General features: G+C 36.0%; 8 protein-coding genes and 1 pseudogene across 11 annotated transcripts; 4 read left to right on the forward strand and 5 right to left on the reverse strand.

The window, feature by feature from the left end:
* Positions 1-164: 164 nt before the first annotated feature.
* On the reverse strand, positions 165-2,571 carry LOC108837697 (signal recognition particle subunit SRP54 3-like; annotated as a pseudogene).
* A 355-nt stretch (positions 2,572-2,926) lies between these two features.
* On the reverse strand, positions 2,927-4,699 carry LOC130508772 (uncharacterized). 2 transcript variants are annotated; one of them, XM_057004450.1, is made up of 4 exons: positions 4,571-4,689; positions 4,108-4,306; positions 3,428-3,956; positions 2,927-3,274 (listed from the first exon to the last, which is right to left on the reverse strand). In XM_057004450.1, the coding sequence occupies exons 2-4, from the start codon at positions 4,292-4,294 to the stop codon at positions 3,100-3,102; spliced, it is 891 nt and encodes a 296-aa protein (XP_056860430.1). In that variant the 5' UTR covers positions 4,295-4,306; positions 4,571-4,689; the 3' UTR covers positions 2,927-3,099. The 2 variants fall into 2 exon arrangements, with proteins under 2 accessions (XP_056860430.1, XP_056860439.1); XM_057004459.1 differs by having other exon boundaries at positions 2,933-3,274; positions 4,108-4,256; positions 4,571-4,699.
* A 252-nt stretch (positions 4,700-4,951) lies between these two features.
* Positions 4,952-6,286, forward strand: LOC108843727 (SNF1-related protein kinase regulatory subunit gamma-like PV42a). The gene is made up of 2 exons (XM_057007957.1): positions 4,952-5,883; positions 5,955-6,286. Exons 1-2 carry the CDS (start codon positions 5,107-5,109, stop codon positions 6,246-6,248), a joined length of 1,071 nt encoding a protein of 356 aa, XP_056863937.1. The 5' UTR covers positions 4,952-5,106; the 3' UTR covers positions 6,249-6,286.
* Positions 6,287-6,400: 114 nt separating this feature from the next.
* On the reverse strand, positions 6,401-8,212 carry LOC130511118 (methyl-CpG-binding domain-containing protein 10-like). The gene is made up of 2 exons (XM_057007964.1): positions 7,950-8,212; positions 6,401-7,563 (listed from the first exon to the last, which is right to left on the reverse strand). The coding sequence occupies exons 1-2, from the start codon at positions 8,010-8,012 to the stop codon at positions 6,631-6,633; spliced, it is 996 nt and encodes a 331-aa protein (XP_056863944.1). The 5' UTR covers positions 8,013-8,212; the 3' UTR covers positions 6,401-6,630.
* A 397-nt stretch (positions 8,213-8,609) lies between these two features.
* Positions 8,610-10,211, reverse strand: LOC130511121 (uncharacterized). 2 transcript variants are annotated; one of them, XM_057007968.1, is made up of 6 exons: positions 9,982-10,211; positions 9,831-9,890; positions 9,365-9,600; positions 9,180-9,273; positions 9,006-9,075; positions 8,610-8,910 (listed from the first exon to the last, which is right to left on the reverse strand). In XM_057007968.1, the coding sequence occupies exons 1-6, from the start codon at positions 10,203-10,205 to the stop codon at positions 8,857-8,859; spliced, it is 738 nt and encodes a 245-aa protein (XP_056863948.1). In that variant the 5' UTR covers positions 10,206-10,211; the 3' UTR covers positions 8,610-8,856. The 2 variants fall into 2 exon arrangements, with proteins under 2 accessions (XP_056863948.1, XP_056863951.1); XM_057007971.1 differs by having other exon boundaries at positions 9,365-9,605; positions 9,982-10,077.
* A 4,266-nt stretch (positions 10,212-14,477) lies between these two features.
* On the reverse strand, positions 14,478-15,194 carry LOC130496822 (uncharacterized). Its single transcript, XM_056989334.1, has one exon. The coding sequence runs from the start codon at positions 15,192-15,194 to the stop codon at positions 14,478-14,480; it is 717 nt and encodes a 238-aa protein (XP_056845314.1).
* A 2,293-nt stretch (positions 15,195-17,487) lies between these two features.
* Positions 17,488-18,663, forward strand: LOC108854279 (ethylene-responsive transcription factor WIN1). 2 transcript variants are annotated; one of them, XM_057007978.1, is made up of 3 exons: positions 17,488-17,515; positions 17,625-17,749; positions 17,971-18,663. In XM_057007978.1, exons 2-3 carry the CDS (start codon positions 17,670-17,672, stop codon positions 18,461-18,463), a joined length of 573 nt encoding a protein of 190 aa, XP_056863958.1. In that variant the 5' UTR covers positions 17,488-17,515; positions 17,625-17,669; the 3' UTR covers positions 18,464-18,663. The 2 variants fall into 2 exon arrangements, with proteins under 2 accessions (XP_056863958.1, XP_018483306.1); XM_018627804.2 differs by lacking the exon at positions 17,488-17,515 and having other exon boundaries at positions 17,555-17,749.
* A 1,888-nt stretch (positions 18,664-20,551) lies between these two features.
* On the forward strand, positions 20,552-21,967 carry LOC108829685 (uncharacterized). Its single transcript, XM_057007985.1, has 4 exons — positions 20,552-20,727; positions 21,241-21,354; positions 21,436-21,515; positions 21,601-21,967. The coding sequence occupies exons 1-4, from the start codon at positions 20,675-20,677 to the stop codon at positions 21,795-21,797; spliced, it is 444 nt and encodes a 147-aa protein (XP_056863965.1). The 5' UTR covers positions 20,552-20,674; the 3' UTR covers positions 21,798-21,967.
* Positions 21,968-26,456: 4,489 nt separating this feature from the next.
* LOC108829684 (glyoxylase I 4) lies at positions 26,457-27,645 on the forward strand. The gene is made up of 3 exons (XM_018603294.2): positions 26,457-26,764; positions 26,852-26,957; positions 27,187-27,645. The coding sequence occupies exons 1-3, from the start codon at positions 26,610-26,612 to the stop codon at positions 27,448-27,450; spliced, it is 525 nt and encodes a 174-aa protein (XP_018458796.1). The 5' UTR covers positions 26,457-26,609; the 3' UTR covers positions 27,451-27,645.
* Positions 27,646-27,916: the final 271 nt, after the last annotated feature.

The following is a 27,916-nucleotide window of genomic DNA, read 5'->3' on the forward strand; positions in this document are numbered from 1 at the left end:
ATATATATTAAATTAAATTAAGCGATAATATTGGTATAATTCATAAGTTTTATTAATTTATTTTGTATATCTAATTTTGATAGTTCATAAAATTATTTTATAATTAAATACACAAATTAAAATATCTTATGTAAATATACATCAATAATTGTTAATGTTTAGACTTTGTTTAGACTCTAAATACCCTAAATAATCAGAAAATCTTGAACATTCGTTTGTACTACTGTAATTAAGGAGACGTTAAAAAAAATAGAGAATTGGAAAAAGCAATCAGAAGGTCTAGTTCTTTGGCTGTGCAATCATATATTTGCTCCCATCTGCGACATCAGATTCTGCAGACCACCCATACCACCAAACTGCTGTAGCATCTGAGGCGACATTACGTTGCTCATCAGCTGTTGCGCGCTCTTGTTTGAGCTCATATCTCCACTCTTTAGCTTCTTGAGTCCTTTCACGTTGCTAAATAACTTTGTCATCCTCTTGTACTGTTCCAACACCTCCATCACGTCTCTTACAATCCTCCCTGACCCTCTCGCTATCCGCATTATCCTTGACTCGTTAAACGCCTTTAGGTTTGAGCTATCCAGCTCTGCAACAGCACCCATTTTTGTTAAAACACTAATACTACCTCTATCTACTCTACAATTACACGCAAAAGAATACATTGTTCTCACCTTCATTTGTCATAGAATCCATCACTGTCATGTATCGCTTAATCTTCAACTCGCTTTCTCCTTCCGGCATCATTTGGGCACTCATTCCAGGCAGCATTGAGTAAAACTGCACACCAAAAACACCTCACTTTGTGTTACCATCAGCACAGCGTAATGCTCAGAGTATTATTGACAAGAAACTGTCACCTGGTTAAGTGGCCCGAAGTCAGATAACTCTGGTACTGGCGTACATCATTCTCATTGAAAAGTTACCCTTTGAGATCTTTTTCCAAATATTCCCGCCTGTTGATTCTTTAGGTACAACCTCTTGTAGTTTATCTACCAATCCAGACAAATCACCCATTCCTGTTGTACACAAAACATTAACATCAAAATCGTGAGTCAACAACCCATGAAGAGGCTGCTTTAATCACTCCTCACAATGCTCTTATCCCTATCAATGCCAATTAAGTTACCTAAGAGACGTCTACAAATGGTTTGACGTCAAGACTTCAACCTGATCCATATGCTCTCCTGTTCCAATGAATATCACAGGGCTTTTTGTAGCTGCGACACTAATAAGATAAAAAGTATAGATCAAAATACCCTTGTCGAAAGCCTCAAAAGAGAGTCATATCGACCATTTTAAATTACATAGGACGGTGACTTACGCGCTAAGAGCACCACCACCCTTGGCATGGCCATCCATCTTAGTAATAATCACAGCTCCCACAGCAACACTTTGCTTAAATGCTTGAGCTTGATCAAACGCAGCTTGACCAATACTGCTATCCATAACAAATATAACAAGATCGGGTTTCTGCAAAGCGACAAAAGAAAAAAAACAAGATCAGCGCTGGAAGCCAACAACAAAAAAAAAAAGAAAAACATAAAGACTTCAAAAAAAAAAAAAAAAAATTAAGAGAGCAGACCGTTGCTTCCGCAACTTGACGCATCTCTTCAAAGAGAGAAGCTTCTTGTTTATGGCGACCACTGGTATCAACAATAATAAGATCACATTTTTCTTTTTTGAACCTATCAACTCCCTCAACAGCAATTTTCACAGGATCGGATTCAGTGTAGCTGCAAAGAATCACACCACATTTCATGAGCTCATAATCCATCCAAGAAGGCACAAACAAGGGATCTCATAAACTCAACAAAAAGGGTACCTTCCATAAAAGGGGATCTTAGCCTTAGTGGCATTCTGTTTCAGCTGGTCAAAAGCGCCCGCCCTGTAAGTATCCGCACACACTAGACCCGGTTTGTACCCTTTCTTCTGATGATAATAAGCATACTTTGTACACGTGGTGGTTTTTCCAGCACCTAAACATATATACTCAAAATTTTAACAGTGAAAGAGCATTCCAAAATCTCAAAAAATCAACCACGGACAGAAAAAAAAAAGAACAGCATCTTACAAAGACCACCTCACCTTGTAATCCGACAAACATAACTACACTAGGTTTGGCCTTTATGGGGGCAAAGGCAGGCTTCCCCGGATCCAGCATCTTACACAGTTCACCGAAGATAGCCTGAGAAAGAGACAAGACAAGAATCAAGAGCGATAAAATTACCAAAAACAAAAAACTTGGATCAAGATATAGAATTGGAGAATCTAGGGTAAAAAAAAACAAACCTGCTCGATGATCCGGCGCTTGTTGTGGCCGGAAGCTAGATCCTGGAAGTTGACGATCTTCTTAATATTGGTCTGCATCTCCTTGACAAGGGAAAACGAAACATCGGACTGAAGCAGAGCACGAGTGATCTCGTTCAAGCATTCATTCATAGCCTTCTCGTCGATGACTGTCACGTTGCGCATCTGATGTATAGCGTGTGTAATACGCCCTCCGAGCTCCGCCAACACCATATTTTCCTGGTCTGTATCTCAACGAATATTCAGCGATTTAGAAAGATCTTCGGGGGAAAGTATCAGTTTGAGGACTCAGGGCTCAAGTCTCCCGTATTTATAAGAGAGACGGAGAAGGGGGTAGAAGTTGAGGATTTTATTATTTTTAAAGTCTTATGAAAACTGATGCGCGTAAAATAGCCCGATTGGACCAATGGGCCACATGGATTAAAGAGTATGTTTAGGCGGATATAAAGAGAAGAGCTTTAGTCATGGATTGTGCCTACAACAAAAAAACATCACATGTTTTGGGGTAACCTGTTTTAAATGTGAAACTCTACGTATAGATGAGGCAGATTTGCATGTTTAAAGGAACAGACAAACAAAAACAGGAACTTGTTTGTAACTTTGTTTATACTTTCACTAGTTAAGTACTTTATCTCTCAATGGCTATATAAAGACATGGTTAGTTTCCCGTTTCCTACTGTTGTACATGGACTATATGAGTTGATAAGAAGACACAATTTCCAAGAATGTAATCAGCAGCAGGCAGATTCAGCATCGCAGCTTTTAGTTTTGCTCGCAACTGTGTAGCTCTCAACTAGATGATGATCCTGATCCCTTCAGAGAAACTGTCGGATACTGCTTTTTTAGCTTCTTCTGCTCTCCAAACTGGTGTATGGCGTCTTGAATCCCTGCAAATGCGACCACAAACTCTGCTGTATCTGTTTGATTCAGCAGCTTCTTCATCACCAGTTCCAACACTTTATACCTGCACATCACATATAGCTTAATTCATACTCTCTCCTATCTGCTATTCAAAACTTTCACTTAACTCAAACGGTCTATAAGACAATAACATTCCTTTGCTTTTAGTTCATCACTAACGTTCCTTTTCTTTTTGATGGAGAGAGTAAAGCAAAACCTGAGTCGTTGTGCCTTTGAGATGACTTTATTGATGTTTCCAAACAGCTCCTGCACAGAACCTATAGCTTCTTCACCCGACTGAGCATTGCAGAGCGGTGAAAAGGGGAGGTGGAGAACACACGTGGCCTGGATTTCTGCATACTCCTCATCAATCACAGCCTCCTCAATACGAATCTCACGGGTAAACTGAGAGAGCACACGTTCACTCGACTCAGAGAGAGAGAAGTTGGGGTTCTGAGCAGCCAGTATACGGAGAATGTCAAGAATGGAAGTGGGGCGCCAGTCTCCAAGCCAAGACACAGCAGCCAGCTCATGAGGGGGTATCCAGGTGGGCATGAGAAGGTTAGAGACATCCTTCAAGGAGGTTGAAACCATGGACTTGAAGTAATGCGACTGGTATCTGCTCAGCTGTTCTTCAATCAGCTCATCGAGTTCCCACCTGGATTTAAGCTCCTTGTCTAGTCTTGCAGCTATGATGTTCTGTTCTTGCCTCCACAGTTCGTACAAGTCTCCAGGTGATTCGTCATCTAAAGCAATTAGAGATAATCATATGCTTGTAAGCTCAGTTAAACAGATAACATTACAATGCAATTAGCAAAAAGTTTTTAACCCATCTATCTACATAAATAAATGAAAAACCACATAGTTAAAGAATGAAGCTTTAATGCGTGCGGATACCTTTTCTAGAAGAGTCGTGCTGGTGGTGAGATCTCCAGGAGTGGTGTCTTTCAGAAGAACCACCGGCTTTACTAGCAGCGTATCTCTCCAGATCATCCCATGAAACTGATTCCACAATGTGTGTTGTTTCCTCAAATCCATTCTCTTCACTACACATCGCCAGTAATACACACCAATAAGCTCTCATACCCAAAATATCCTAAGATGCATCGAGATATCCATGAACTTGGTTAGAGGAAAACACTATTGGAAAATTTATCAAGATCCGGCTATTTGGTATCAATCCACATATGTACTCTTCTACATCTAACCGAATGCGAAAGAGAACCCTAAATCCAAGCAATTGCATCATGGAAACACAGAATCACCAAAACAAAACTCGACTCAAAGTTACGAGCGATCACGCTCGGCGAAGCCGACTTATACAGAGAATATAACGAAATACGGAAGAGAAGATACTAACAATCGCGCCACCTCCATTGCTCTCGTCGTCTTCACGCTTCTTCTTCTTCAGCACTGCTTTCTTTCCCTCCTTCTTGGATCTTCCACTTTCTTCCGCGGATGCGAGGGAAGAAGAGGAACTGAATTTAACAAACTGAAAAAAAAAAAAAAAAAAAAAAAAAAAGAATTTAACAAACTGAAACAATACAGATAGGTCGGGGGTATTTTAGTCATTAATCATACTAGGCCGCACGCTAAGGCCTAATATGTTATAAACTAAACTGGGCCGAGCTCTAAGAGACCCAACTATTCTCAGTTCCTTTTTTTCCCGTTAAATGCGGCTAAATACGACAAAAATCTCACCGAGACCTGCTGAATTGCCAGGTGTTGCGTGTCACGACACGAGTAAGGATCAATGGCCACGTGGGTTCTAGATCCTTGTCCTAATCCATAAACTTCAAAAGTCGAGCCAAAACATCCAACAACACTTTAAAACGTTCGAGAACCAACACGTTACAGCCCACTTTCACAGACTTTCCACACACACACTAGTTCACAATGCAACACGAGAAGAGCAAAGAGGAGGATCACAACCGCTTGATCAACATCACGGCCAAAGATCTAACGGCCAGAAACCGAAGGCTAGTGGAGGTTCCTTACACGGCAACACTGTCCCACGCAATGAACACATTAGTGGCAAACTCCATCTCCTCCCTCCCCGTGGCCGCACCTCCCGGACACTGGATCGGAGCCGGAGGCTCCATGATCATGGAGTCTGACAAACAAACCGGAGCAGTTCGTAAACACTACATAGGGATCCTCACCATGCTCGACATACTCGCTCACATCGCCGGCGGAGAGAACCTCTCTGATCCAACCGATCTTGACCGCAAGATGGGTTCTCAGGTGTCTTCCATCATCGGCCATTGCCTCGAGGGGCTTAGTCTCTGGACGCTGAACCCTGGTACCACCTTGTTGGAGTGTATGGAAGTGTTTAGCAAAGGGATCCATCGAGCGCTTGTGCCGCTGGAGAGCAGCATAGAGAGCAGTAACACTATCTCGGGAGTTGAGTTGGTTGAGTCTTCCTCTGCTTACAGGATGCTTACTCAGATGGATCTCTTAAGGTTCCTTAGAGACCATCACTTCGATGACATCAAGGATGTTCTGTCACGGTCTGTATCTGATCTCCGAGCTGTTAACGAGTCCGTTTACGCCGTCACTGAGAGTACCACTGTTGCTAATGCTATTAACTCTATGAAGTCTGCTCTGCTCAACGCAGTCCCCATCGTTCACGCCCCTGATGTAGCTGAAGAGGACCATCTTCAGCTCATCAACGTAAGCTATTCGATATGTAATTGATTATATGTAGCGTGTAATATTCAGTTTGTGTGTTTTGTGATTTGCAGGGGAGGCATAGGAAAGTGATTGGTACGTTTTCTGCAACGGATTTAAAGGCATGTCGTTTGCCTGAGCTTCAGACGTGGCTGCCGCTCTCTGCTCTGGAGTTCACGGAGAAAGCAGCTTCAGGGGAAGGGAGGGAGACGGTGAGCTGTACTGAAGAGGCGACTATGGAGGAAGCGATAGAGAAAGTGGTCACCAGAGGAGTGCACAGAGTGTGGGTTGTGAACCAGCAGGGTTTGCTTAAAGGAGTCGTCTCCCTGACCGATATCATACGCTCTTTAAGAGCTGCGCTTTTGTAATAAGATGATCTTGCTTTGTGTGTTTTCACCTCTTTAATCTTACAGCTGTTGTTTTGTAATATACGATCTCGCTTTTGTGTGTTTTCACCTCTTTAATCTTTACTTTGCAATGTTCTCTTTGCTCAACATCGCATCCATCCAAGCACCGCGTGAAGAGAAACAGACAAAAATAAATGCCTAAAAATAAAATTAACAACATACCAGAAGTACAATAGAACAACAGCACAAAAGTTCAAGACTCTAGTGATAATGAACTACATAGACGTACAAGTTCTACCAGCACGTACAACAACAACAACTCGTAATAAATGTTAATGCTACACCTGAATCAGACAACAACAAACTCTCCACGTTCTGTGCTTTGTGCTGAACGATAGGTTTTTTAACAGCTCACGGACGCTGCAGCGCCATGCTGCGCCTCTAAGCCTCTGTTTGTGTCTTCCGCCTTCACCTCGTTACTTTTCTCCTCGGCCACAGCTGCTGCAGCTTCTTGTGTTCCAGTCTCCTTATTAGCTTCTGCGTCTGCATCAAGGTTACGCTCACCATCTGTCTTGTGCTCATCCGCTTCTTTGGTTTCATTTCCGTTTGTTTCAGCGCCCATGCTGCCGACCTTGTTCTCAGTCTCTTTCTCTGCAAGCTTCTTCTCTCCATCACCCTCAGTGACAGCTTCCTGTGGTTCTTTTATTTCAGTGTCCCTAAGGTCTTCAACGCTGGGAGTTTCTTCAGCTCTTCCTCCACTCTCAACCTCCGAGGTCTCCACTTCCATGGGCTCTTTCTTATCCGTCACAACTTCTCCCTCCTTGCTCTCTACTTCAGTCTTTTTCTCCACCTCAGAGGTGTCTACTTCCATGGGCTCTTTCTTGTCTGTCTCAGCTTCTCCTTCTTTGTTTTCAGCCTCCTTGTTCTCCTTCACAGCCTCAGACTTCTCACCCTCAACAGCAGTTTCTTTCAGTCCATCCTTAACAGCAACCTCTGCTTCTTCCGTCTGCCCATTCTTCTCAGCCTCTGCTTGTTTTGCCACTTGGTTCTTCTCAGCAGCCTCTTTATTATCCTTCTTAGTGAGAGAAGAGCGTCTCTTCTTCAAGAGAGGTTCTTTGTCAGGAGTAGGGCTTGTAGCAGCCTTCACCTTCTGGCTGATCCTTGATGACCGCCTTGGAGTCTCCCCAGTCGTCCAATCAAACTCAGAGATGAGAGGGTTCCCAGGATGAGCCTTGAGGTACTGCTCTAGCTGCTTGCGTGAGCTGATCTCTTCACCCGTTGGAGCCATGAACACTATCTCTGTCTTCCTCGGCGTACCTGCTCTCTTCGGATAAAACTGGAACAACAAAAACAAAAAAGCTTCCCATTATTCACATACAATCTCCTCCAGAAAAAGCCCCAAATTCTAGGGTTTAAGTTTTCCACAGAGAGCATTTTCATATGAAACCCTAATTCGATTCATTATGCGTTAGGTTCTCATCTATTTAAGGAAATAAACATACAGATCCCAAAACCAACTTTGAAAACAGTTACTTTCATTAAATTCCCCAAATGGAATATAAACCCTAGACCATCAGACAAGAAAAGAAACTTGCTAGAAATAGAAACCAGACCAGACAAACAAGACCCTTTTACACTGACATCAGTTTCTTAAGGGGGAAATAAAAGTAATTACAGCAGAAATTTCATTAAAAAAAAATAGAAAGAGGAAAAGAAAGATACCAGTTTTTTCCATGAAGGAGGAGCTGGAAGCTCAATGGACACGAGCTCGTCTGTGTTTTCCATCTTCTCCTCTCTTTTCACCTTACAAAACAGTCTCTCTCTCTCTCTCTTAAAACTCTTATTACAAAATTCTGGTCTTTCTTTCCTTTCTGGTAATAAGAACTGCTGAAAGCACCGTTGTGACACTAATGGATATGTTTTTGCGTGTTTCTTCTGTTATTATATTTTTAAAATTATATTTTTTATCCCATTTTCTAACTAAAATTGACTTTTCCTTTATCCACGAGAGCGAGGGTGATGATAGATTCTAGATTTATACTGGGCTACGTGATAGTTCAGCGACAGACCTCTTTGAGATCACCACGTGTCCTGTTTCAGCCGACGTTTCATCGTGGATAAGGAAAGAATGAAGAGTGGGGTTGAGGTCCGCTACGTGACCACTAAATTTACGACGAATCTGCTCTTTTTTTCGTTGTTCATTCCCACTATCCTAGTGGGCCTAGCCCATGTTAAAGGGCCCATAACATGGACCCAAATACTACTCGGAACCTTTCTCCTGAAACTTAATAACTTAATAATCTAATCTCTAACCAATGAAAACATCAACTCCTAACAGACAACTCGTACCATCTTCTAACAGAAATGATGCATTTACTCACATAGTGGAAATATCAATGTGTAAAGGGAGGACAATATGCACGAGACATGTCTTTAGTTTGAGAGACATCAGTCTTGCACCTTTTTGACTTTCAAAGATGGTGGTGGTACAAGAAGAGATATATATTTTTTTTTTTCATTTACGGTGAAAACGTATGAGCCACATTCCCCAGTTTTCACAATCAGATTCCAAATGGAAAACAAAAATGGAGCTGTCCGAACCAGTGTGCGTGTGTGTATATATTGTTCATCAGTCATATAGACCATCTTGTTCCCAAATCTCCACAAGAAAATCCACCATTTCCTGTTTTTCATCAAATCAGTAGCAACACAATCAATTGACCAGGAGTTTTCACACTCGTTTCTTGTACTCGGGAGAGAGTTTTTGATTTAACTTACATTGAGAGGTATGGGTTGGGGAAATAACTTGTTGCTCCCCAGCAAGCTATCATAAGATGCTGCGTTCCAACTGCAGTGTTTAATCATCACATATAAAAATGTTAAAAGGTGTTTCAGTCCTTAATTATAAGCCTTAGGGCTTTCTTTTGAGGAGACAAATAGTGTGCCACTCACTTTATCTTGGATCCATGATTGCGATCCGGTGGGTTGTTATTACGTCTTTCCTTGCCCACCCAACGCTCCCTTGTCTGATTCCAAAGAAGAAGACCTGCAAACACATACAGACTCACTCATTTGATATATAAGTTTATAACCATCCCCAAAACACTACAAACTCATCCGGGGGGGGGAGGAGTTACCTTGGTTTACAAATTCAGGAGGGGGGTTTGAGTTTCTGGCAACAGATTGAGAATCAAAAGTCTGGTTTGATGATGATATGCTTCCTCCCTGAGAAGGGAAGGCGATGTTGTCCATATCAACCGTGCTTGTTGACCAGAAATCTTCTGATACGCTCGGTTTCTTAACAGTTTGAGCTATGGGATTGGAAAGTGGATCCTTTATAGTTTCAGGTTCTCTGTAGCAAGCCAAGCAGCCACTGCTCTGTTACAAAACACACACAACTTCTTTATTTTCCAAAACCAGCTACTGTGTTTTTTCTTTCAGTTCAAAACATTCTGTCTGAATAAGCTAAAAACAATCTTAACTAGGGTTGAACCAAGCCGCACATAAACGCAGAAGAATCTCAAAATCTGAATCAATCAAATAAAGCAATAGATTGGGGCATAAAAGCCAAAAAAAAAATAGAGAGTGGAAGGAGAATCTCACCCCATCGATTGGAGTAAAGGAGAGTGGATCAGCTCCGATAGATCTGGACTTTCAATGACCCTTTTTTCAAATAACACCAATCAACAACGAACAAAATATATCTAAAGAAGGTTACAAAATCCAGCATTTACGAATCAGAAAAATAACTTACCAGATGATGATGAGATTTAAACAAAGTCGTTTCCTTTTTTTTTTTTTTTTCTGAGGCTGCAACAGCTTCTTCACGAAGAAGCAGAAGGTAGGGCTCCTTCTCCTTCTCTGCCCTTTTGCTTTCGCTTTGAAATTATTGCTTTTGTCAAGGATGGGGGAGAAGTTATGATTCATCCCTCTCCAGCCGTTATACGGATTCTCTGGCAATAAGGCCATTCTTGTCATTTCACAGGAAAAAGGAACATTTTTTTCCGACACAAGAACAAAAATCTTGTAATAATAATTTGACGAATCTATGTATGTCTTGTAATTACATGGAGACAGAGGTTTACAGCACAGTTATAATAACTTTCAAGTAGTATATCCCCTAGACTATATTTGCGAAGTGATTTTGCCACATGTCGTCTACACAATCAATTTCAAAAAAAAAATGATGACATGGTTACTAAAATTGATGACATGGCTTATACTTAAATATGACATGGACAATAAGATTTATTGCTGATATATATTTTTGGTAAACTTTATAAAATATGGCAATAATTCATACATTACAATTAATGCCGATTTATATTTTTGGTAAAATTTTTAAAATATGGTAATAACTCATAAATCATCCCTAAAATAAATATATTCAAATTTGAATTATAAATTTCGAAATTTTATTTAATTTTACTTTTATAATTATAAAATTTTTATTACTAAAAATTTCAAACTTTTCTACATTTTTTAAAAAAGTAAATAAAATTTTAATTGTAATATCATTAGTTTCTTTTAGATATCTAAATTTTTTAAAAATATTGTTTAGTTTTAATCTCTATAATATTATTTGAGAAGTCAGTTTCCTATGTGTCGCGCTCACGTTAATTCTTATAATGGTTAATTACAATAGTACTCTTAGTGAATCAAATATATCTATTTGTCATTATTAAAAAAAAATCCTTTTTATTTTGGTTTCCTTCTCTAAATAACCTATATAATGAAAAAAAAATTGTAAATTTTAAAAAGAAAGATATCTTATATATATAATGCGATTCATTAAAAGGAAACTTAACAAAATAATTTTGATTTTAGAGTAAATAAATAATTATCCCTTTAAAAGATAATCTTAAACAACATAATATATATTTTAATATAATTATTTTATTTTAATTAATCTATTTCTCAAATTTATTACAAAAAATAAATAACATAACACAAGATATTTTAATGAATAAAAATGCATTTTTTATTTTCTAATTAAGTATCCTTTTATATTTTTCCAAATCAAATATATAATAAAGAAAGTATTTAGAAAATTTATGATGAAAACATTTTTATATGTGATGTAATTTTATAAAAAAAAAGAAAGTTCAGAAAATAATCTTGACTTTATAAGTTTATAAGTTATTTTTATGCAACTTCGTACCGATCATGACTTTACTTTCTATTTTTTTTTTGCAAATTAACATATACCAAACTATAAAAGATAGTAACATACTTACATATCTATGATGAAGAACCAAAGGAATACAATTAATTCAATTTGGTTGAGTTAAACTAGAATAATAATTTTAGTTTGAAGGAATATATGTAACACAATATATCCACAAACTGAGTAATTGGACTAATCTAAATTTTTAATACAAAATCAAACACTTAACTAAATATAATGTATTATTGTTAATATTTTTATAAATATAAACTATAGAACAATGTAACATACTATTAACTAATATGAGATCTCAATTAATATTATGAATATATATTAACCAACTATTGCAACTAAGTTATTTTTTTATAATTTATATATATGCATGAGGTTTCATAATACTATCGTTGTTATATTAATATCAGTAACTTTGAGTCAATTAAAACTTTAATTTATTTTTACTATTTAATTTTAAAAATAAATTATATTAAATTATACATAATCTTTCTAAAATATTTACAAATCTAAGGCAATATCAAATTAAATGTAAACAACAAAACTAATCAATATTTTAATCTATAGAATAAACAAATTATGGTTGAATCGGAAAATTAGATATTATCTTATATATCCAAAATTATACCTATGATTAAAATAAAATAATATTATTTGAAAAAATAGCATACTGATTATAATATAAATTACATAGTAATTTAAAAATAAAAAATTATAGTAAACTATTTAATATATTAATTTTATAAATATTTATATCCGTGCATGCGCACGGGAAAATCACCTAGTTTATATTAATTGATGTTAAATATTATTAATTTTATATTTTAATTTTATAAAGTTAAAAATAACTATAAAACCATTTTTTTAATTTGGTATACCTGTTTTAAATTTAAATATATTTAGATTTAGTTAAATTTTGTGAAAATTTGTATTTTCTGTAGAATAACAATTATATAACAACTATATTATTTAATATCTAAATATAAAAAAATATAGAAAATATGGTTTTCGTTTTCTTTATATAAGATTAATTAAAATCAATCTATTGATAAGGAGAAAACTGTCTCGGGATCTTGGGTGTGGAGGAAACTCCTAAAGTTCCGAGATATTGCGAAGCGGTTTTTCAAGAAGGAGATCAGAAATGGGAAAGACACTTCCTTTTGGTATTTGGTATGAAAAGTGGTCGAAACTTGGGTGTTTGAAGGATCTGTTGGGAGATCGAGGTACTATCGTTCTGGGTATTGCTGATAATGCTGTCGTTTCAGATGTTCTCAGCAATCACAGGAGGAGAAATCATCGTGTAAGCCTCCTAAACGACATTGAGAATGAACTCGCCCATCTTCAGGATAAAATAAGCCAATGTGATGATGTACCTATGTGGAAGCAAAGTGAAGGAAAGTATGCTAGTGTTTTCTCAGCAAAGAAGACATAGCTACAACTTCGATCTGCGCAAAATATATGTGACAGACTGCCAACTCCACTCCAAAGTACTCCTTCCTGTTATAGGTTGCACTTCGTCAAAGACTGCCAACTTGTGACAGAATGCAGAGGTGGAATGCTGCAGTTAATACTACATGTGTTCTCTGCAATGACACAACTGAAACGTGCCAGCATCTATTTTTTGACTGTCGTTACTCTAAGAAGGTTTGGAAGGATCTGGCTGGGAGAATCCTGCAAAGAGGTTTTACCACTTCATTGAACGACATTGTTGAGGTTATATCCAACACACGACTGCCACCGACGAAGCTATTTCTCATTAGGTACACCTTCCAAGCTACGGTGCATGTTTTATGGAGAGAGAGAAATGGTCGACGGCATGGTGAACAGCCGCGCAGTGAGAGTGTCATCACAAAGTTTGTGGATAAAACCATCAGACTCAAGCTGTTTGCGATCAAGGGACTGGGCAACAAACACTTTGAAGAGAGCCTGACCACTTGGTTTGCGACTAGAAAACCGCCATGAGGAGATTTTTTTGATTCTTTGCTCTCTTTAGGAGTTAAAAATTTTGTTCATATGCAAATATAAAGAAGCACTAGATGTAAAAAGGTTTTCATTGAATAAATTTAGCATTCATTCAAAAAAAAAATCTATTAATTAATAGTTCAAATTAAATAATTTATTGTAATTAAACATGAATAAATTGATAATTTTTAAATTTAAATGAACTGTTTTTTACATTTTTCAATGGATTTTTTTATAATTTCAAACATTTAATTATCTACAAAATTTTGAGTTGATTAATAGTATTTTAGTTTTACATTTCTTCAGTTTCATGATAAATGCCCTTTAAGATTTTTGCACATAAATTTTCTTATCTACTTTTATTTATTATAATTTTTTGTTTGATTTTATTGATTAGTTAATTTAAAATAAGGGTAAAATTATAAAATTTATTTAATATTTATTAAAAACGTAAAACAACACTTGTAATAAAATAAATTTAAATGATAAAATGACACCTACTATTAAATACATGGAGTATTTGTTAAGAAATGTTTCTAATTAATTTTGACAAATCATATGTATATAATTTTCTATATTTTATATGTGTAAATATTTCTATACTTGTATATGTATTATTAGTTTATGTTTATTAATGTTATTGATGATAAATGAGTTGCTATCATATTTTAGAAAATTTTATCAAACAAAAAAAGATTTTAATAAATAATTATTTTATGTCAAATTATTTAATTTTATCAAAAATAGATTTTAAAAAATAAAACTTTTATGTCAAATTATTTTGATAACATGTCGTCTTACTTAGAAGTTATGTTATTTTTATGCGAGAATTAATATGTCGATGATACATAACAAATTACTTGTCAAATAATAATGTTTAGTGGATAGTATGTCTTTGTTATGAGACTGATAATTATAAAAGTCAAATTAGTTGTGCCTTCTCCATTGTCATTATTAGCCGACCCCACTCATCATATTACCATTCTTTATTTGAATAAATTAGTATGGAATTAACATGAAGCATATAATAATAGTTTAGATGTCAACACGCACTGTCATGATGGCATATCAAGAGACAGGAAGAATGGGAAAAGTTACATAACTATAGCTTAGTTTTTATATAGTTCTCTGCTTCTGCTGCAGCAATGCAAGTTATACTTAAAAAACCCTGAAGAGAACCAAGACCATATAATCTTCTTCTTCTTGTTCTCCCTTTTATCGCCGACAGGAAGGGGACAAGATTGAGCTTTCGTCTGCGGCGCTTGATATAATTGATAAAAACTAGTGGGGTAATTAGTACTACTCCATGAGACAACTGGAGGCGTTGATGATGATATGGACTTCTCTTGATGAGTCTTTGTCTCTTTCACTTGAGATCTCTTCTCTTTTGCTTCCTCCGTTTTGACTAGCAGATACGGAGAGTACGCTAAGAACTCACCAGCTTCATCTTCTATATTGCTTTCACGAAAAGCTTGGCAGGTGGACATTCTCAGACTAAACAACGAGTCGTTCGATGCTTCGCTCCAGTTCGCATCCCCAGTACTCTTGGCAAATACCGATGCTGGGATCCTCTCGGGATCGTAATGCGTCCCTAAACATTCGTCCATCAACCGAACTGGTCGTAGCCTCGACGGGGAAGATGGAGAAGGTTGTTGCACACACGATATTTCATAAGACGTTCGGGATGTTTTCATCATGCTTATCTCTATCCCATCGTCCCATGAGGCACAAGAAGAAGACAGTGAAGAAAAAGACAGAGATGTTGATGTTAGGAAGACTTCCCTCGGGCGTTTGGAACCTACTACGTTTCTCCTTTGCGCACTCATACTCTCAAACTTTGGAGCAAAAACAAAGAAAAGAGTCTAGCGTTGGATGGAGAGGTAATTAACTCTTTCGTGGCTGTGTTCGACCTATAGTGCAGTTGTTGAGATGGAGAAAAGGGAAAGCAATTCAAATTTATGGAGAAATATTCAGGGTAAAGAAAGAGAGCACACAACAACAAAAAAAACCCATGAATTTAGTAAATCGGTAACCTGAAAAAGTTTGAGGAATGAGGCCGTTGATCGGTTGAATAACAGAATATGGGAAACGGTTGGTCCGTTTAAAACACTTTAGCGTTAGCCACTCCTATATCGGGTAGGTGTATATAGACCTTATGGACATCAGTATAGCCCAACTTAGGCCCACTTTACTTAAATCGGGCCAGTTTGTTCACACAGTTTTCGTTCAGTTGGAAACGATATAACAAGAAAAAAACCCAAGTGGACATGAGAACACGTGTTGATGTAAGTAAAAACACCAAGAAGGGAGATTCATAAACCCGTAAAATTCGCAGTTTGGCATCTTTTCTCTAACTAGAAGCCTCTTGAAAATTATTTGTTTCCATCACGTGTATTTCGTGTTTCAAAAGATAAATAAGTTTGTGTTCAAAATTCATTTCATTTCTATAACCATAATAAATTTTATATATATAATACTCCAGTTGAAGATGGGTCATATACTTCGAAGAAATTCAGCTGAAGGATTCAAGATTTTACTTCAATAACGGATCCAATTTATATGACTGTATGTGTAACGCCCCGACCCGCCCACGGCTAATGGGCCACCCACGCCCGCTCGCTCGGCTCGTGGGCCCCATCCCATACGACGGTCGATCGTTAATTTTCCAAGGCTCGAAATCATCGTTTACTGACCCTGCAATTACCACATGACATTTCCCCGTGTTTTGGCCTCACTCACACGGTATCGCGAATCACTTCCCGATAGGTCACCCATCCTTTTACTACTCTAGCCCAAGCACGCTTAACTCTGGAGTTCTAAACGGATATGTGACGGAAAAGGTAAGTCAACTTTAGTGATATAGGTAGCCAAATCAATTCTCTTAAGCTTTTTCACATATCACAACTCGGGATGTTACAGTATGAGTATCTTTCTATATGTAGCTATAGTAGTCGACAGCAAAAATAAATATCTCAAAACAATAATTCATTGGCATAGGGCATAGATAATTGGAAAAGAAATCACATGCAAGATCCAAATACGATAATTAATGAAGAGACTATATGGCATGGAAGCGGGGACCCTATATATATACCATGACAAGCAATCATCAAATTAGCACCAATGAAACAAAAAAAAGTATATATACCATATATATTATTATATTTAAATACAAGCATACATTAGGTTCAAGATGTTTGCTAAAAAAAATATTTAACATGTTCACCAAAAAAAATAAAATGTTTGCTCAAAAATTAACGTGATATATATGAAATTGACACATAAACAGCTTTAACTTGGACCCAACCAACTAAACATTTTTGACAAAACCTTCTACTAATTGCATATGGACCACCCTTTCTTTAAGTTGTGTCCTTTTTTTACTTTTAACTTGTGTTATCTAATATATATATTTATATACATATCAACTATTCTTCCTCTATGTGTGTTTTTATGTCTTGGATGTACCTCATGTGTTATATTTGATCGCGAGTGAACAACCACTTTTCCCAGCGCTTATTACGTGTTTGCTGTATGTGGCAATCTTTTTTACGATTGATTAATCTTCCAAAATACTACAACTTCAAGTTTACTCACAGTTGCGACCCATCTGAGGCTTGCAGCTGTATGGATCAATATATATATAAGAATAAGAATAAGAAACGCATACTATCTCCATTAAGATGTACGAGGAAGTCCATGCATAAGATCTTGATAATGATATTTTGGACGATGGTTACTGTTGGTTGTTAACCAACATACGACGTATATAAATGAAACATTTTTGGGTCTTATTTCCCATTCAGCCTTAATCAAAATACTTTGCAAGTAATAGTAATTACAAAAGGCTTAGACGTATGTACGAAGTAATATACAAATATAAGTAAGCATCAAATTGGACATGAGGGAGGCCTAGGACGTACGCAGCTATATGATGTGGACAATTGATTGGGATGTACGTTCGTAGGTATGCTAAAAAACAATGTACACGGCCATGTGACACTTGTACAACTTGTGCCTTCGAAATTTAAATAGTTTTACACTTCTAACCGTATATCCTTAACCTTAGCATTCACTTTATTCCAACAACTCCAACTAAATTCTCTCTCTTTGTAATAGACTAGTAAGGACGTCAAATGTAATAAGGGTAGGAACAAGTACTCACCTTTCATCCACCAAAGTTAACCTGTGCATATAAATATACAACATTACTATTTACCAAACATCCATCTTACATATATATTACTCGTCATCAGGAATTCATGTTTTCTCTCTGACAAAAGAACTCAGAGTAAGTAAGAATGGTACAGACGAAGAAGTTCAGAGGTGTCAGGCAACGCCATTGGGGTTCTTGGGTCGCTGAGATTCGTCATCCTCTCTTGTACCTTTCTTCTTTCTTTCCTTTTTTCTGTGTTGTTCATTTATTCTTCCTTTCTGATGCATTCAAGTACACAACCAAACCCACACACACACTAACATATATATACATGATGCTTTCCTAACATGAACCACATTTAAATATCTCTATTGTTTTAGCTTTTGGGTAATTTGTTGCTTATACGGTCTATATTCTATATAACATGCATGATAAATGAAAAAAAGGAAACGGAGAATTTGGCTTGGGACGTTTGAGACGGCAGAGGAGGCAGCAAGAGCCTACGACGAGGCGGCTGTTTTAATGAGCGGCCGCAACGCCAAGACTAACTTCCCCCTCAACAACAACAACAACACAGGAGACACATCGGAGGGCAAAACAGATATTTCATCCTCCTCTTCGTCACTCTCTTCTATCCTCAGCGCCAAACTGAGGAAATGCTGCAAGTCTCCTTCGCCTTCCCTCACCTGCCTCCGTCTTGACACGGCCAGCTCCCACATCGGCGTCTGGCAGAAGCGCGCTGGTTCCAAGTCCGACTCCAGTTGGGTCATGACGGTGGAGCTCGGCCCAGCTGGCTCCTCCCAAGAGCCTACTAAAAATGCTTCACAGGATGATGTTGGTCCAGCCACTGAAGTTGGCGGCGGAGGAGGAGAAGGAGCAATGGACGAAGAAGAGAAGGCTGCTTTGCAAATGATAGAGGAGCTTCTCAATACAAACTAAATATTATTTGCTTATATATACCTATTTTTATTGCTGATTTACCGCCATAATTATTAATTATATATACCCATATATGCTATGTATCGTGTTTATATTTACAATGTGATAGTTATATGTTGTTTTATATATCGTTTTATGTCCAATAAAGTATTAGTATTTGTAACAAAAATCCAGAAGTGAACTTTTTCTTTTGTGCTATATTCTAAGTCTTATAATTGCACTCATATAGATACTAAAAATAACGTTACATTGTACATGATACGTTTATCACCAAGAGGACATGGATTTATAGAAAATTTCCTAATATGCGGGTGAATTTGTCTTCTGTTTAAAGCAGACAGTACACTTTCTAATTAAGAGTGTTCGTGAAATAAACTACATGTATATAGAGACCTTAATTAATAAGGTTATCTTACTTCGCTGTTTTAATAGTTGGTTAAATTAGGTTTGTAATATGTATCATGTATCCCCACAAAACGCATGCATTCAGAGTTTTCTTCAATTTAGTGGTAATATTTCAAATCTAATTTGCACGCATGATGAGACGTGACAATGTCAATAACAGCTAATGAAGAAAAATATCTTCAAAAAAAAGCTAATGGAGAAAAATCAAATGTTTAATTTTATTTAATTTCGTAGCCTAGAGTTGACATGACCATTATTGAATCTATATTATGGCAGGGACAAGCCTAGTCGTATACGTATGATTTTAGACTAAGATCGAGACCCTTCAAATTACTGATGAATTCAACATGACTGACTAATGGTAACTTTGTAAACTGCATTAAGTATATTGTATAGAGAAGATATCGATATATCACAAGCCGCAAGCAATAAAAATCGATCGAGTACTCTAGCATCTATAAATAACAAAACGTTCGTTGTCTAACCGAGAGAGGAATGGGCATTAAATAGAATCAAAGGATTTGATTGATCATAGACGCATCTTTCATTTTTGGTTTGTTTTAATAAATTATATAGTATAAATCATGCACCAACATCAGCACGTATTATCGATTTCTTATAGAAAATAGACGTCTAATTGTGACGTTTTGGATCAAAGACCATATGATCGAATCCTTAAACCTTCCAAATCATCAAGCGTAAAAACGTTACCTGTCTTTTGTCCACCAGTGTTAGTACGATTCATCATATGCAAACTTAGAAGTGTATATAGTGACGTGATAAATTTCCAAAAGTGATGTATAACACAAACGTGAAGACAAAATATCTAGTATACGAATGGAGACGAGTTAATTATTTCTTTAAACTAATACATCAGTGATTTTTATAATCATAAGTTTATCACACACATAAAAGAAACTAGAAGTAGTAGTAATTAAGAATTGTCAAAGTTAGTATTCTTTAACTTTCAAAAGAGTACAAGTGAAGGTGAAAGGATAACGAATTAGGTTAAAGAAGAGCTTCAACTTTCACTTCACCAGTAGCTTGCTGGTACTTGTTTGTGCTCATCTTTATGACTTGTTCTCTTTTCATTTCAAACTTGCACTAAACCATTCATTCTATATGAAATAAAATTTACTTTTTTTTTCAAGCTCACTAGTTTTAGTTTTCTGTCTTTCCTTTCCAACGTGAGTTTAATTAAATACGAAGAAATTGGTACAAGAAGTGTGAAAAGAGGGAGGACAACGAAATAATGAAGGTAACAAGAAAGAAAATGTGGTCTCTACTTTCTCTTGATAGATTCTGAAACAGTGACACATTTCCTTTAAACCCTCCATTGATATTGACCTTCCCTTTTGTCTTAACTATCAGCATCTTCTCTTCCCCATCTCACTTAACTTTCAAGTTCATCTACCTATATATAGTATATACATTCACCGTATATCAGTATCTCCACTTAATGTACATGCACATACCATTATTTAAAAAAAATAACAGGAAAGATGTATATAAAACCAGAGTGGTTTATTTCAGTTCACAAGAATTCATGTGGGTTAACAAACATAATGCGTTGACTTTGGAGGACGATTTAGTCAAATTAATCAGTGAATGACTTGTCGTGAAACAGAAGGTTCAATTGCTCGAGGTTTTGAAATAACGAAAAGGCCCCTTGGCGATTATGCTTAGCTCGTGTTCGTCGTCGTGTACACCAAAGGTAAAGAGAGATCAAATCAAAGAGAAGCGAATGGTTTGAGAGGTTAGATAATAAGTAGAAGAAGGAGATAGAGACGAAGAGACAGATCAATCATGATCCTTGCGGTGTTGTTCGCTAATTCCGTAGGGAACGTTTTAATCGAAAGGTTCGCAACCCCCCAGATCCGTAACTTTTTTCTTATTTTCATAATTTTCGCAGCTTGTGTTAGTTTTTTTCTTCTGAATATCCAATATGGTTTTGATCACGAACTTGTTGGTTGCTTCTCTAAAGATCAAACTCGAGCATTGCCTTAGCTCGTGATCTCGTTAATGGATCTGAAATTGCTGTTTAAGGTTTTCGATTCTGCTTTAATCTATGAATTGAGCTAAAGCTTGAAGCTTTTTATCGAAATTAGGTTAATATATTACCCTCTGTAACATACTAGAATTGGAGATATCACAAGCATTTGGTCTCGCTTATGTGATGTGATGTGATGTGATGCATCTAGAATGTTTTTTTTTTTGTTTAATTGTATTGGATATTCTTGATGCCATTAGTACGTGATTGTGTAATTGTAAATGGAGAGAGCTGAAGTGGATATGTGTGTGTGATCGATCACCTATACGTATTGTCCAGTTTTAGTAGCAAATCATCAGATGCATTTTTTTCAATCTGGCAGGTTCAATGGAGTTCCAGCTGAGGAACGGCTCACCTGGCGATCTTTCTTGGTTAAGTTGGGAGCAGAGAATCTCAAAGGTGTTAAGAACGAGGAGCTTCTCGTTGCTTGCCACAAGTATATATCTCTACTCTACTCTTCTTGTGCCATTTTTTGGTGCAAATTTTAGTAATCGAGAGTTCTGTTCTTTTGTTGCAGGTCGGTTTATATCGTGTACACAATGCTAGGGGATGTTAGCATCTTCCTTGTTGGTAAAGACGAGTACGATGAACTTGCTTGTAAGCTTCTCTCTCTCTCTATCTCTTTTTGTAGCTCTCAGCTGATAAGTGATTCATTCAGAGTTTGTTGAATCTTCTTTTGCAGTGGCAGAAGCCATCTTTATCATAACAGGGGCTGTGAAAGACATATGCGGGAAACCTCCTACAGAGCGAGTGTTTCTGGACAAATACGGAAGGATTTGTTTGTGTCTTGATGAAATCGTTTGGAACGGACTTCTCGAGAACACCGACAAAGATAGGATCAAGCGTCTCATTAGATTGAAACCTCCTTCTGAGTTTTGATTCCCTCTCTCCAACTCCAAACCACACACCCTTGCAATATGTTTTTTCAACACTTATCAATCTGAATCACTTCTCTCTATCAAGTATTGTACTGTTAACTACTGCTGTTCTTCGTTCAGACATTGGAAGCAATTTTAGTGTGGCAATGTTTATTGAAATCTTAGCTTCAAGGTTCCTCCTAAGTAATCCGGTTTCTAACTGTTTGGTGAAAATAACTCTTAAGAAGCTGGTTTTGACTAATCCCCCACGTGATTTACCTTTAGGTTTGTTAACGGGAAAGCAGCATATAACACAGTTTTGTTCATTAAAATTTTGATTTGCTTTCGAGTATACACCTTGGGCAAGTCGGGTTGATTCATTGTATAGAGGATATGTTTGAGCATAAGAGGACTCTTCCAGAAGCTAGGCGTCAAAACAACTGTGTTAAGATAAAGAAGTAGCATAGTGGATCTTGATTGGTCTCAGGACACGTTTAATCTTAAATACATTTGTTTAGATTATTAATGTTTTACATCCTGGAGTTAAATATGATCTATGTTTAGTTGTAATCTTAGCTGGAGAGCAAAAGTGGTAAACGTAAAAGTATATGAACAATCGTTTTGTCGCCTACTGGATTAGCTGTAAGGATCAGTACTCAAACTGCACACGCTTCGATCAATCAATCAGATCATGCTGTTTTACCCTTCTTCCGGACAAACCAAAAAAGCATTTTGATTTTAGTTACCTATAGAAACGGTCTTGGTTTCTACTTCACATTCAATATAGGCAACTCAACGTCCATTTCAGAGACTTTCCTGCTACCATAGAAAAGAAAAGAACGTATCAATCTGATTCTCTCTCAGACATCAGGTTGTTTGCTTTTAATGAAGAAAGAAAAAATGGGTCTCGGCTATTTGATGTGGAAACTTCTGCAAAGTGAGTTTTTTTTTAGAGTTTGTTTTCTTTTATCGTTTGTATGTATTTTATGCTTTCTGGTTCCATTTTACAAAAGGACATAAAAGGTTAAGCCTAATCACTTTAAGAATGTAGTGTGCTTATTATATCATATGCACTAGTTGTTTCGACGATGTAGTTAACCAAAACTATATAAATCAACTTTCAAAAGTGAAAACGAGGATAATGTTTATAAAGCTTTATTAATCTTGAGTTGGATTCCATATCAAATTTTATCGGCTCTCCGACAAAAGAAATTAAAGGTTGGCGAGATGGAAAGTAATAGTAAATGTGTGGAGTGTTTAAAGGGGGTGACAAATCTACACTCACTAAAAACACAATAATCTATCTTATTAAAACAGAAACATTCTGTTAGACCTAACATTTATTTTGTAAGTTTTTAAATTAAATATACATTTATACTTTATAGTTAAACCTATATTAAATCACTAATGTTCCTTTCTTTATATTGCTATCCATGTTTCCAAACAATATACTTATTTCTTTATACTACTATTAATGTTTCCAAACAATATATTTTTATACTACTATCAATGTTTCCAAACAATACAATAATTAATCTTAGTTATTTTATATCTATCATTTTCTCTTTAAAAATTTGTAGAAACATCATAATTTCATAAATTGCAAAATAATGAACTTTAAAATTTGGATTATAAGATTACAAATTATGAAAATATTACAATTTAAATCAAATTAGATTACATATCGGTCATCCATCAGTTCAATCGGTTAGTCTCGGGTTTTAGTGAATTTTTTAATATGAATATTTTAAAAACTTAAATTGAATTGTCAGATCTCCGGATTAACCGGCATAATTACCATCGGGTTAAATTTAAAAACACTGATTTAAATGCAAAAATATTTTAAATACACACTCTTTAAAAATTACCAAAATATTTGTTAAGTTATTAGTGAATTTTTTCATCATAAAATATTCCGCGCTTCCAAAGCGCGGGTCAAGATCTAGTTAAGTATATTTAAATGGTGGGTTTGCTTGACATATGGGGGCATGAAATTATTAAAATGATATATATCATTAGATCATGAGAGATTAGGTAAAACGTAACAACCAGGCTAAAATCTAAAGTGAATTGTAAGCCGCCCATCTTTTCCTTACAGTGTTGTTATACATGTGAGTGTGTTTCTTTTCTCCACCTCGTTTTGTTAACTGTCATACTCGTAGTCGTACCATTTTTAAAAAATAAGAAAGTTTTTTATCTATCAAAAATAATAATAGAAAGAGAAAAAACAAACTATAAAACTCCACATACAAACGAAGCTTATTAGTCAGTAATAGTGTTACATACTTTCGTGTTATATTTCAAATTCAAACATGATGTGCATGTGTAAGTTACTAACATTCATTAAAAAAATGAAAAACATGTGCATGTAGCATGTGTGAGGTACTAAGTTAAATCTGCTCGAAAACACTAAGTAGGGCTTATTGGACTGGGGGTTTCATAAAATTTTGGGGGTTTTAGATCTGGTGGGATTTAGTGGGTTTTAAAGATTTTGATGGAGAATTTGTTGGGGAATTTTGTAGACGGGGGATTTTGCGGGAGGGATTCTGTTGAGGGTTTTTGATCTAGTTTTGTGGACTCTGGGCAATGTATCAACCGTTAAAGCATACATTTTACAGCGACTAACCCTTCTGATTTTGAAAAAAAAGTTGTTTTGGAGTAAAAATATCTAAATTTTAGTCTTAGGATGACAAAAACAGACAGAAACGATGGATGTGAGAAAGATAACTCAATGCAGTTGTTTTTGATCTCTTGATTAGAGCTTATGGGAAGATGGGAAAATGACGGCTGCTTCAGATTTGTTTCTCGATATGCAAACTAGATGACTCGTATCAGTGGCAATGTGACAACGAAGTGAGCTTTACTTTAACTTACGAGTTTATACATTTAAAAGTATATACTTTTAACAAAGTTACATGATTTTAATTGTTATATATACAGAAAAGTTTTAACTGAGAAAGTGGAACTTATGTCTGCTTTATCAGATATTTGTCTTCAAGATTAATCAGTGGTTTCTTTAAGAATGTTGTGTTTGCAGAGGGCAAGTTGCTCTCTTCTTTAGCCATTTAACGATACAGTTGGAATAGAAATGGTGGTTGCAAAGAAGAGTATGAAGCTCTGCTCCGTCCTCTGTAAGAGTTCATACATATACAAAAGAAATCAAACTAGACATCTTACGAAATCTATAAAACAATATTTATCACTACCAAATGGCTTTTACCGCATCCTCAGCAAGTAGTGTTCTTTCAGTTGCTAAGCATAAGCCTTTGGTCGGAACAGGAACCATTTACAATCTCCAGTATTTCTCTTATATTGACACTAACGTTTTGCTGCAGATCCAAATAGGCCCAAGTGTGACAAAGGTTCAATTATCACTGACACAATACAAACTCTGAGAGATCTAGTGATTCAAGTCAATAGACTAAAGGCTGAATATGTTACACTTTCTCAAGAATCTCGAGAGGTTGATGATAGTAGTCATTGCTATCATGCATGATAGTTGTGAAACAAGCTTACATGGATGATAGTAGTCATTGCTATGACTTTGTGAGGTACTGGAGAAAAAAATGTTAAGAAAAAAACTAAAGACGTCGTCATTTTTTCCAAATTCCATCTAAAGAAGAGGTATTTGTTTCTGTTGAAATTTCAAAGGGAAAATCCTTTTTCTAATAATCCAAATAATTCTGATACAAATTATTGCTGAAATCCACATTTTCCAATAAGGGGGGTTTTAATAGGATTTATACAAATGTTAGATCCAATAACCTAGGATTTGTTAGAACTTTTACAAATACCATGTTCAATAAGAGAGGATTTGACTAAAAGCTATAATTTTATGAAATCCTTAATACAATAAGACCCCCTAAGTTAATCTCTTTTTACTTTAGACGACCAAAAAGGACATCCTTTTTTTACTGTGTTAGAAGGAAAATTACTTAAAAAAGTTCACCGAAGGTGGGTTTCTTGTTACTCCATCTATTCCATCCCAGAATATCGCAAACAAAATATAACACGGCAACAAAAGACTTATGTTTGGTAATTGCTGACGTGTTCAGTATAATCTCTTATCTTATTATTATAAACATGAATTTGTTTTTATTTTAGTTAAAGGAAAAAACTAGAAGGTGTGATTGTCCGAGTCAGCTTGGTTGAGTTCTTACGTGTCAAACTCATCCTGACAGTGCCATGATCGCAACATTTTCTGTATGCAACCGCCTTATTCTCACATATTTTCCACCTTTCATGTTTACCGATCACAGCAGTTTTCAATTGGTACCCTTTGCGTGGTTGGTGTTTGTTACTCATCAATTCTTAATTGCTCTCTAAATCGTTTCTTTTACGAGCCATATAAGATTATCCTCATTTCGATTGAGTTAGATTATATTCATTTTATACTTTATTATGTTAGGTTTCTAATAAATCCAAATCCTACAAAATGTGATGGTATATGCCTAAGTTGGCACTATATTCATTTTATACTTTATTATTGCTAACCATGTTAAGTTTCTAATAAATCCAAATTCTACAAAATATGATGGTATATGCCTAAGTTGGCACGTTTAAGTGTGAAGGTTAATTTTTTTCTTAAAAAATCCAAAATTTGCAATTTTCTTAGAGCCCTTCAATAAATACATCATAATTTACAATGTATATTTTGATCATTAGATAAGCTGCATAGTTATCCAATATTAATTTACCTTCCTTCTACACATCTATATATATCCCCACAACTACAAATATAAAATTCTGCAATCGTCTCATCTAATCAACCTCGACTATACCAACGTACGGCGTCGACGCCGTTGTTATTTAGGAGTTTTCTCGAGAAAAGAAAATGAAGGAGAACGCAGGAAACCCTCTCCATCTCACGTCACTGAACCATGTGTCTCTCTTGTGCCGATCCATCGAAGAATCCATGAATTTTTATCAAATGGTGTTAGGATTCTTTCCCATTCGAAGACCTGAATCTTTAAATTTTGATGGCGCTTGGTACCCTTTCTTGACTATCTTTGTATAATTGCATATGAATTTTGAAAGAGTTTACAGAAAAAAAAACTAAAAACGTTTTGTGTTTAGGTTGTTTGGGCATGGAATTGGAATACATCTCTTGCGTTCTTCAGAACCAGAGAAACTTCCCAAGAAGACCGAAATCAATCCCAAAGACAACCATATCTCTTTCCAGGTTAGTTTATTTTATTTTAAACAAATAATACATAATTTAGGTGCATACAAGCTCTCTATTCTCCCTAAGATCAGGATTTTCCCTTCAGATTTTTTTTCTTCTAAATTTTTAATATATTCTTGTATAATTTCATAACTATTTATAGTTGTTGCTCTGTTTTGGGCTATAATAATATGTTTATTGTTGTGGTGTAATTAATGAAGAAGACTTGTTGATTGTGGAAATGCAGTGCGAGAGTATGGAGGCAGTGGAGAAGAAGCTTGAGGAGATGGAGATAGAGTATGTGAGGGCGATAGTTGAAGAAGGAGGGATCCAAGTGGATCAGCTTTTCTTCCACGATCCAGATGGCTTCATGATCGAGATATGCAACTGTGAGTGTCTCCCCGTTGTCCCCCTCATAGGAGGAATGGCTCGCTCCTGCTCCAGAGCCAAACTCCATCCGATGGTGCAGCCACAACCGCAGACTCAGATCCACCGAGTGGTCCACCCTTAACAATGATCTCTGTCTTTGTTGTCATTGTGTTTTGTGTGTTTGTATGTATTGTTTGTGCGTGTAATGAATAAGAGACCGACGTGAATCAGTGGATGTGATTCCACTCGAGGAAATGATCATTCTCCTTGCTCTTCTTACTATATGGTAGGTATAACTAATAATTAATGCAATAATGCTTACATACATTTTGTTCTAGTTGGTTCCTATCAAGTCCAGAATAGTTTTTTTCTTAACATTAGTTAATTGTACTATTACAAAATGTGGAAAACATTACCATAACCTATACAGTTTTACATATTCTATAAGGATTTACACCTACGAAATCTATTCATGATTGTATTCTTTGTGTTATTTTAAGAGATCTATTATGAACTTTTCTCTAATATCATGCATAAAAAACTACAACTTACCAATACAAAAACATTAATAAATCTTTAGATAAACTATTTGACTAATAGGTTTAAAC

This window comes from Raphanus sativus, chromosome 1 (assembly GCF_000801105.2).
Source record: "Raphanus sativus cultivar WK10039 chromosome 1, ASM80110v3, whole genome shotgun sequence".
Classification (NCBI taxonomy): domain Eukaryota; kingdom Viridiplantae; phylum Streptophyta; class Magnoliopsida; order Brassicales; family Brassicaceae; genus Raphanus; species Raphanus sativus.